This window comes from Bacillus rossius, chromosome 18 (genome assembly GCF_032445375.1).
Source record: "Bacillus rossius redtenbacheri isolate Brsri chromosome 18, Brsri_v3, whole genome shotgun sequence".
NCBI lineage: Eukaryota > Metazoa > Arthropoda > Insecta > Phasmatodea > Bacillidae > Bacillus > Bacillus rossius.
Window position 1 is genome coordinate 5,577,666 of NC_086345.1, and position 11,295 is coordinate 5,588,960.

At 35.1% G+C, this 11,295-nt stretch overlaps 1 protein-coding gene across 2 annotated transcripts in view; it reads right to left on the reverse strand.

Annotated features, from left to right (window-relative positions):
• The window catches only part of LOC134541461 (alanyl-tRNA editing protein Aarsd1-B), a 52,990-nt gene extending 47,916 nt beyond the window's left edge, over positions 1 to 5,074 (reverse strand). The window contains exons 1-2 of one of the 2 annotated variants that reach the window (XM_063384938.1): positions 4,806 to 5,054; positions 42 to 170 (exon numbers count right to left, since the gene is read on the reverse strand). In XM_063384938.1, the coding sequence (XP_063241008.1) occupies positions 42 to 170; positions 4,806 to 4,844 (168 nt within the window). In that variant the 5' untranslated portion in view covers positions 4,845 to 5,054. Of the gene's footprint in view, positions 1 to 41; positions 171 to 4,805 lie in introns of both variants that reach the window. The other variant, XM_063384936.1, reaches the window with a different exon arrangement.
• Positions 5,075 to 11,295: the final 6,221 nt, after the last annotated feature.

Here is an 11,295-nt window from a genome sequence, read left to right on the forward strand (position 1 = left end):
TAGTGTCGCTAGGGTTCCCCCTCGCCCCCCACATACAGTACCTGGCCGCCTCCTTCTGGGAAGAGTATTGTGTCCTCAAGCACCACTTCGTAGCCTTTCACAGTCGTCTTCTTCCCGTTTGAAACCACCTTCAACTCTGCTTCCTCGCACGAGACAACTTTCGAAGAAAACTGTGGAAAGAAAAAAAAATTAAAAAAAAAAATTGGTTGTCTGTAAAGTCGGTTTACGGACAATAGTTTAACGTGACAACATCATAACAAAACATTAATGAAATGATTGCATACTTTTATGAATAAAATTGAATCATTTTTATTGTATTATCACTATTTTGTATAGATACAAAGAAGGAGTGAAATGAAATCTACAATTTAATTGATAAACTTAATTTTATTTGTACTCATTAATTCAAATATTTTTATTACTTTAACGAAGAGATTATTTGAACTATAACTTTTATACATGTTTCCTTTTTAACTTCTTCCAATCTGTGTTATTCTGTTAAGGATAGGACGATGATAGGAAAAGTAGGAAATGAATGGGAGTGTTTCAAATTTAATGTGACTCGAAAAAGTCAAATTTAATGTGCCTCGAAAAAGTCAAATTGATGGTTGTTCCAATCGAGTGGAAGAGAGATAGATGCAGTGCAAGCGTATAATGAGCATAACGGGACACAGCGTAATGGGACAATGTGCGTTAGGGGGCACTAAAAAAAACGAAAATAAAATGAGTAATTGTTCTGTATCATGTTTCCAAGTTCATCCCTCGATCCTGATGGCATGATTGTGTACACATTCATCCTGTGGTACGTGATAATGCTTGCTGTTTTAATTTAGTACGTCGAAAGACCCTGGCCAAGCAAAAACTTGAATATCACAATGCAAACAAATTATGTCTGGTCTAGTAGAATTTTTTTTTTCTTTCGTATTGAACTAAGGATTATAATTCATTACTATATCACAAGTTTTATTATGACCATTTTTTTATGTACTAAATTAAAACAGAATGCATCATGTATTACAGGATTAATATATCCAGGATCATGCTGTGACCCTAGTTGTTAATTGTTGTTAATCTTACTGGTTGTTTATTGTAATCAAATTATAAAAATCATAATTTTTACTTTTTTTAATTTTAATGTAATTACTTTTTTTTTACATTTGTTAGGTTGATACATAAATTTTTGTTATTATTTTTGTTCTATTTTAGTTTTTTTTTATTTTATTCAAAAGTTTAAGTTAGTTGATTTCTGTAAAGTTGGTTAAATGAGATGAGCTGTTAATTGGTAATGTTTTTAAAGTATTTCTTTAGCTGTTCGTAAATTCTAGTAAAATACATTTAGTTAAGTGATGTCCCAATAGGGGAAGATATTAAGTTCCTTTTGTTTTAAATTTATGTTTCCATCGGACTTGTCTGAGTGAGTGTGTAGGCGCGGAGCTGTTAGGTGTGCGTGACGTCACAAGTCGGTTGTTTCCTCGCAAGAGGGCCGCTAGGAGCGTGTGTCTGGACCTGGTGACAGACAAATGTGTGCGTGGAACGAGTGACGTGTTTCATTCTGCGAGTGTCATTGGGGCACCTTCCTCATGTGCTGCAGTACGTTGCGTCAACCTGTTAAGAATAGACCCACTGAAGAATTTACTTCAAGTCCAGTAAGCACTGTCGTATTTAAATTAGTCCTGTGCGAATCTTCGAAAAGGTGAATTAATTGCTCCTTTTATTATTCAATTTGATTTCACCAGTAAATTTTCTAATTGTTTTATTTGAAGTTTCGGTTACGATGTGAAGCCCTTGCATTAGTTGCAAATCTTTAAAACCATGAAAGCTTAAGATTTGCAAATGTAAATTTTTTTTTTGTTGTACAATATTTTTTGCTTGAATATAGTTGGTTACTTAAATAATCAAAAGAAGGTGCTCCGTTTGCTTTTATTAATGCTCAATATAAATATTATGCATAGTTATTTTATAATTTTATTGAATGATGTTACACCAAATTGGTTAATTACTTTGTTAGTTCAAACATTAAAAATTAGTATTTAAGTAAAGTACAGGTACAAAGTTATAACAATATATAAAACTTACTTAAATACTAAAGCCATCTCTTCATCAGTTAAATTATCTAGCCAAATATTAACACATTTTTTTATTTGAAAATCATTTTCAGTTTTCAGTTTTCCAAGAAGAATAACAACAATTTTTGGAGGCAAAAATTCTTAAGATCTCTGAGATATAGTTTAATGAAATAGAGGTATTGGTAAATTTATGTTCTGTCCGTCTATGCCGTGTAGTATAATTATGATCTACAAATATAACTGATTTTCCCTTTGAAACATATTAATTATTGCAGCTCTAACAAACAATCTTTTAATATCAAATACATTTAATAGTTTAAAAAGATCCTTGGATGGGTACATGTGATTTTTTTTTTTTTAAGTAACTAGTAAAATAAGTTTTTGAATTGTTATAAGCTTAGGTTGACCCAAAATGTTTGCAGAGAAAGTAATATATTTGGTTTTATTTATGTTTAGAGAAAGCAAACCATCAAATAAATATTTCTTTAATGTTTTAAGTTCGTTATTTACAGTTTCAAAAACCGAAGGCCAATTGTCGGATGAATATAAAATTGCAGTATCATCTACAAAAAAAAACTATCTGCCCCATTATGTCTAAGTTACATAAACCATTTATAATTAACAGAAACAAAATTGGCCCAAGAACACTGCCTTGTGGGACTACTATATTTATAATATATATGGTTTCTCCTAATTTGTTATTTACTTTGACTCTCTGAGACCTACCCTCCAAATAACTTTTAAACCAAGTACCGTCAGTTGAAGTAACATTAGCCCTTTGAGGGTAACTTTGGCCCAAGACAAAAAAAAATGTTAAACCATGTTACAACTCTTCCAAATATTTATTAGATGTGATGATACATATGTAACATATGTTACCCTCAAAGGGCCAATGTTACCCCAACTGACGGTATTTGCCAAATGTATGTAATATTAGTGTGTAACACAGCAGCATAAACATAATGTCTATTTTTTTTTTTCTTTTTGCAAACGCATGGTCTATACAGGTTTGCGTGAAAAGTGTTTTGCGTGTATATTTGTTGATACAAGATGTCAAGCCATGTTTAGCAAGAATATTTAAATATTTTTCTGTGTATTTATCATAAATAGTCGTACATATATTCATATTGATGTCACCAACTAGCATTAATTTTGAAGTATTGTGAACAGTAAACGCATTATCTAATGAATTAAGGAAGTCGTCAAGACACCCAGAAGGAGATCTGTAAACTGCTAAAAGCGAAGCATGACTTGAAACAGCGGCGTCGCTGAAACTGAGCGCGACAGTGACACGCAAGCAGACTGCTCCCACGAGGACAATCTCCTCTGCGTCAGCAGCCACAAACACTGCTACTCCATCACTTTTATGAAGCGTTGTTTTGCTAAAGTAAGCGCTGTAGTTCGCAATGGAGTACAGCGAACTCTGCCCGCTTAACCAGGTTTCAGTAAGAACTATAATATCAAATATTACTCTAATATCTGATAATAAGAACCAAGAACTGTTCAATGTTTTTGCTTATACTTCTAATATTTAAATGCAGGACACTAAAACCATTATCTATAAAAGTTTTGTCTAATTCAGAACATTCGACAGTCCCACGTGAAAATGTCTGCATCTAATGATTGTAAAAATTCATTCATAAAAATAATTTTCGGGAACTTGCAGATTACCCATGAAATTCTTGTAGCCACTAAGTTTTCAAGATCTGACGGACATCTGATTCTTGATTCTTGTGGCAGGTTTCCCTTCATCTTTTCTTAAGAATATTTTCGCGTCGCGTACACACACACAAACTTGAAATTCTTCTCGCTTGCTACTTTCTTTGTTTCCCAGAGAAGAGATTTATATTGTAGTGCGTGAGATGTTCGTTCATGAAAATCCTACTTGCAGGAAATCTAGCATTCACTTCTGAGGTCAACAGCATCTTGTTTTCTTTGAATTTCTGTAACTACTGATCTCTAGTTTGTCGGGAGAGCAATTGAGCAAGTATTGGCCTAGGCTGGTCTCTTCTGCTGCTGGGTAATCTGTGAGCAACTTGGACATCCTTGTCGCCCACGTCAATGCCAACAGCCTTAGCGATTTCGCCTACAACAGCAATACAGTTTTCGCCTCTCGTCCCGGTCATTCAAACAATTTCAATGTTCATGTTTCTACTATATTGTTCAAATTTGTTAATTCTTTATTCTAGCTCGTTGACCGATTTTTTTAAAACCCCGATTTTCTTTCTCTAGTTTATCATTTTTTTTCTTGAATTATTTTTGTAGTAGCACGAAATTCCTCGAACTGTTCAGATATAAATTTTACACTGTTTTCCAAGGATTCTATTTTACGAACAACTTTTTGGAGAGCCGTAACTGGCGGTGGATGGTTAATAACTTAATGTATCACAACACCCTCAGGGAATCATTAAGAACATTCTAGGAAATAAAAAATGAATTTTGTAATTTCATTTTTATTTCATAAAATTTTCAGAATTACCCAAAAATTAACTAAGACAAGTGCTCAAGCTTACGCTAAGCAGATCATAATCCTGTCATTCAAGTGAAATATATCGAATTCAAGGCAGACACAATATCCAGCACCCATTTTCCTTGCTTTGTACCAACCTTAGCATAGCACAGCATAGCATAACATAGCATAGGCCAACATAACCTTCTATTGTAGTAAACACACAAGTAAGTAATAACAATTTGCGCGTAAGCTACTTTCCACACAATTATACATCTTTATATACTCACCTCTACTAAAAAGCTGTCAGCTTGACAAGCAAAAACCATTTTTAAAGTGTTCAGTATTCACTTCAAAAATTAAAAAACACTCACATTTGTTTTACTCGCAGCCTCTTTTTGACTTTTTCACTCTTAGATGCACATGATTTCGTTCTATTAGCAGAAAACAGTTTGAGAAAGTGTGTTCGTTTTACTCTTGAAGACAAGATGTTCTCCCGTCAATTAGGGTATATCAACAAAGCGCCTGTTCACACAGCATAGTTGTAAGTGCATTAGCTAAAATCGTCTGCTAGTAGGGATGCAAACGATACATCGATGTTTTCAAAACATCGATGTATCGTTCATGAAACATCGATGTTAGCATCGATGTTTTGAAGAGCGATACATCGCCGATGCATCGACGAAAAAGTCGAAAAACATCGACATCGTTCATCATTAAAATTACCCTAGTTTTTTATAATATTTTGGCTATCATTTTATGAATATTTATTGAATATATAAAAAACATTACTATACGACATTTAGTTTTCAAGATACAATTTTTTTAACTGTCTATACTTACTATAAAAACCTAAATTTTTAAGTAGGTATCAAAAATGTAAATACTGAACTATTTGGTTGATTTCAGTATTAATTTTTTACAGTACTTTAAGGTGTGTAAAATCATTTGGAAAAAATAAATACCGTTAAAAAAAATTGTTTACATAAGAATTTTATTTAAATTTTGAAAAATATAGGGAAAAAGCAGCGAGAGTTCATGGACAATTTCATAGCTTGTTGTACATACAAGCAGGGGCGCAACAAACAGGGGGGCAAGGGTATTTTGCCCCCCCCCCCCTCTGAAACCTTGAAGTGGCGGCAAACGGGGGCAAAGAAAGTGCTGTACAAGTCGGATATGTTATTTCCACTAGCTGTGTAATCAATTTTTAGATAATAAAACTGCTTGTATAGCACCATTTTCCACCTTGAAATACAAATTTTCCCGGGGGAGGACCCCCCGCCTCAATAGGGGGGATCGATAATACTTTATAAAAAGGTATATTGCCCCCCCCCCCCTTGAAAATTTAGTTGTTGCACCCCTGCATACAAGCTAGTGATTGGTACCGATACGGTCTCGCTAGCTCTATCGAGAAAATTAATGTTACATTTTTAACCTGCACATACACTTCATGCTTTTTCCCTATTTTTGACGTGACAACGTCTAATAAATCTATGAACGCCGGCTGCACGCACGAAAAAGTGTCCCGTAACGCAACGTTTGTTTCGTCTTTTCGTTTTGTCGTGTTTTTGTTTCGTTTCAACCGTTGTGCTGAATTTTTTGGGTTCAATATTTCCGTGTCATCATCATTTGTGGGTTTTTTTCAGTTCTCTTAGTACATTTTTTTCTTTGTTTTGTTAACCATATTCCTGTAACGGAATATTTTGTGATGTTTATATCCGTGTTGACAACAGCAATTTTTTGCTTAATTTTGTTTGTTTTTTTTGTCCTTTTTGGGTTTTATTTATTTTTTATTTTTTCAACAGAAAAAAGTTCTTAGCAATGGCGTATGTCCAAAAACTTACATCAAGTCCCACTACGATGTGTCCCGTTACGCTCATTGTATGCTTGCGCCGCATCTCTCTTCCACTCGATTGGAACAACATTCGATTTGACTTTTCAATCATGTTTTCGTCGTTTGAATTATTAATATTATGTAATTTAACGATCGTCCACCGATTTTCAGCACAATCGGTACAGTTATTTAAAAGTAATGTTGAATTTTCAAATCCGTTTGTTGACGTGACAATGTCTAATAAATCGATGAACGCCGGCTGCACGCACGAAAGTGTCCCGTAACGCACATTGACCCACTACGATGTGTCCCGTTACGCTCATTGTACGCTTGCGCCGCATCTCTCTTCCACTCGATTGGAACAACCATCGATTTGACTTTTCATTCATGTTTTCGTAGTTTGAATTATTAATATTATGTAATTTAACGATCGTCCACTGATTTTCAGCACAATCGGTATGCTTATTTAAAAGTAATGTTGAATTTTCAAATACGTTTTTGTACGCACAATGGTGTTTTACAGTTACACATAATAATTCAAATTACACCCGGGATCTTTTGCACAATGTTTTAAAAAATATTGTAACACATTATAAATAAGTTTGGTGTATTTTGGATGCGTATTTGTTATAAAATTATATTATAAAAACGAAATCATATTATTCCCCTACGGTGCTGTCATCTACGGTGACGGACGCGAGCCGAACGAATCGGCTATCTACCCGCTTTCGCGGCAACCAGGCACTCGTTAATACATATTTTCCTTTGTTTATCGCGAGGGGCGTTATTATGAATGAATTATAAATACAATTTCGTGGCCGGGCCACAATTGCATATCATTTTGAGCACTGGAAGACATAAAAACGTAAAATAGTATGAACGAATTTTAATCTCAGCCCCAGCGCACCACGAGTGTCTGGGTTTGAGATTAAAGAGGAAATTATTTCTTAAACTTACTAATACTTATTTTATTAACTGTAAGGGCACTTTTATTAAATTCTACATTTAATTTCACGACGAACAAACTTCGTCGTTAAATGTGTAATTGCGAAAAAACGTAAAACATTCTCGACTATCTTGAAGTTAAATAGCAAACATGTATAAAAGTTATAGTTAAATAATCTCTTCGTTAAAGTAATAAACATATTTGAATTAATGAGTGCAAATAAAAGTAATTTTATCAATTAAATTGTAGATTTCATTTCACTCCATCTTTGTATCCATACAAAATAGTGATAATTCAATAAAAATTATTCATTTTTATTCATAAAAGTATGCAATCATTTCATCAATGTTTTGTTATGACGTTTTCACGTTAAACTATCGTCCGTAAACTGACTTTACAGACAACCATTTTTTTTTCAATTGCTTTTAATACATTTTTTTGTTTTGCATGAGACACGACTGTAAATGGGTTGTGGATATTGTGGTCAGGAACATGTAGCAAATACAGTAAATAGGAATACCGGACACTCGGTAGCCATATTGGAAACAACTGCGATCAGCGCTCCTATCGGGCAGTGTTGTGTGTAACGTTGTTAGCCTATTTCTTTACGTGTTTTGACGGTGATTATTTTGTGGTAAATAATTTATAACGCGCAATTGAGATGGATCCGCCGACATATGGTACGTGCGGCAGTATATGCGCAATGTATGGGTGCAGTAATTACAGAGTTCAGAAGGATGCCAAGTCATTTTTTTCTTTCCCGAAGTCTGACATGTAAGTACATTGTTGTTTGCGTTTTGCTGTAAAATTTTGAAGAGATTTCTACTCGCTCATAAAGCACTCTCTTGCCCACTCTTGATGTCGCAGAAAGTCCTTTCTCCAGTCCCAACTAAGAGAGAGTGCAATCCTGGTTTTTAACGAGAGTTTACACACTCTTGAAAGCTGCGACACGGCCAGGCCAAAGAACAGTCTATATAGGCCTACATACACATAAGTAAACAAAAATTTGGAAACAGAATAAACTTACTGCAAGCATATTTAATGTTAAGTAGCTTACAAAATACCTTTACGAAAATGTATAAAAAAAATATTTTAATGCATGTTTAGTCTGTTTTTATAACATCATGTTCACCCTAACCTAATTGGTACACAAATATGTCTTCATCACTTGGTTCTCTTTTAATTCGTTCCGAGGTCATGTTCGTTTCCATTTCTGTCCTCCAGCACTAGCAAGAGAGTACATAACAATTTCCAATATTTTCGCCTGTTCAGATCATGTCACAACAAAGATTATTTCTGCTTTTCCAAAGACAACAAACATTTAGGACAGTATGTTCAATATTTGCCACAATGTCATCGCGTCAAATTTGTTTATTATGCACAACCAATATTACGCATTTCAATCTGACAGTTATTTTAACCAAACCACTGAAAAAATGACTGTAACGTTTGTAACAAACTCGTGTATGTCATTAGAAATACATTCATTTTTGAATTCCCGCCACTAGCATACAACACCTCACGCAAGAAAGCGCTAGCGTCGGTGGTTGCCAGGCTTTCCCATGTTAAACGACAGGAGTGTCCGGTATTCCTATTTACTGTATTTGCATGTAGTAGGTATGGTTTTTGTATACATACTATAATTTTAATCATTTCGTCATGTTTTTCTTTAATATTTAAAAACATCGGTTAAAACATCGATGTATCGGTTGTCAGAACGATGTTTTTTTACATCGATACTTTTTCGTTTTAAACATCGATGCTCGTGATATCGATGTTTTTAAGAGCGATGTTGCATCCCTATCTGCTAGCGTTTTATTGTTAATGTCTACTTCTGTGTTCTACATTAAGTTCAGCGTATTGTGAATATAAGACATTAACACGATTTGGATCGTATATTTTCATATGTTAATAATTTCAATAATATTTTAAGTGTAACTTCTTTGCTGAGGAGCTACCATTTTCGAGCGTTACGAAAATTCCAATCGCATGAGGGGCATAATTAGGTACCTTGTGGGAGAATCGGTAGATGAGGAGAGTGCATCAGCGGCGACACCGACACCACTCAAATGCAAGCACTATGAATCCAATTGGGTGTTGGCAATTGGGAGATAAGAACATAATGCTTGTATGCTCGTTGGAACATAGTATATTATGATGCTATATATGATAGTTGTAACGGTGCGTATAGATACGGCAGGGAAGAGGTATAAATGAACCAGCATTGTTGCTACGGAATTATTGTAATGCTCCTTGTGTTTGATACTACTCAGTTTTCGTAATGACTCATGATTGAAGCTACCATTTTTCTTTTCTTTTATTTAAAGTATCTACAATTTATTCTTGTGGAAAGGAGTTTTTGATATGTGCAATAAACTTGATAACTATCATTCATTTTTTATTTAATAGTGTGATTGAAAACGTAAACACATACATATAGAATTAACTTGTTAGCTTTATAATACTGTGATTTGAAGTATTAAATTGTTTTATAGACTTGTGAAATAGTCTTTATAAATATAATTTATATTCGATTGAGGTGGTGAGTGGACGAGTCCATATCGTTTCACAGAAGTGTTGTACGGTGTACCGACTTTACATGAAGCCACTATCACAACAGACACCAATACTGTTAGACGATTTTGACCATAATTTGTCACCAGAATGTAAGTAAAAATTCTAGCAGATTTTAAATGAGCATAGGCAGGTGTTTGGATGTGCAGGATCTAGTTGGAGCATAATCGGCCTATTTACAGTCTACCACAGGTGTACATGTTTCCAAAAAGTAATATAATTGAACAACAGGTGGCAGTGATGTTGCAGGACCATATGATTGATCTGCAACATCCAAGCACAATTCCGCAACTAAACTATCACCGAAGCAAGATGGTACATGGAGGTTTTGCATCGACTTCCAGCCAATCAATCTTATCACAATTACCCAGCCGCCATTCCCTCATTAACATCAAAGAGGCGCTGAGCCACCTAGGCAATGCCAAAATTATGAGCACTCTTGACATGAAGTCGGGATGTCAGATCCCAGTATGCAGGGAAGATCGTGAGAAAACCACCTTTACCACACCTGATGGACGATTGTTCCATTTTTAATTTCAATGCCTTTTGTTGTAAAATGCGCCCCTGCTACTTTGCAAGCTTTAATGATACAAGTGCTAGATGGGCCCATATGATATTTTGTGCTCGCATATTTGGATGATGTGATTTTATGTTCCCAATCCTGTAACATCTCAACCAACTCGCCATAGTATTGGAGTATATGGAGTTCCAAGGTCTCACATGTGATAAACATAAATGTAAAATTAGGAGAACCAAAGTGTCATATCTGGATCACTACATAGACGAAGAGGGAAACAGACCAAACATGGAACATCTACAGCTGATAAAACAATACCCCACACCGAAGACACGGAAACAATTACGTAAATGTTTCGGCTTAGCCAACTGGATTAGGCGATACATTCCGCGATTTGCAAGTACAACAGTGCCTCTAACTTCATTGTTGTCACCGCAAAAACGTTTATCAGTGGACAAAACATACACAGGCCGCTTTCGAGAAGCATAAGAGGAAATTCCGCATGCGCACGAACTTTTCATGAAACTTTCACGATATTACCCACAGTGCAGACTAGTGGTCCAGACATATGCGAGCCAGGAAGACATAGGTTGTGTATTTTACCCTTAAACAGAGGACAGCAATAGAGATGTGATCGAATACTGCAGAGCGAAGTTAGGACCGGCAGAAAGGAGGTATGATGTCAACGAGCGCGAATGCCTAGCAATTGTGTGGTCGCTCAAATGATACCGGCCTTGTTTAAAGTACCAACCTTTTACCGTGTGTACTGATAATTGCTGTTTGATATGGCTATATACCATGCAATCAAGGCAGAGTAAACTCGATCGATGGTCAATGCTATTGCAGGCATTTAATTTTTCGGTTGAATGTGTACCTGGCGCTAACAACAAATTAACAGATGTGCATTCA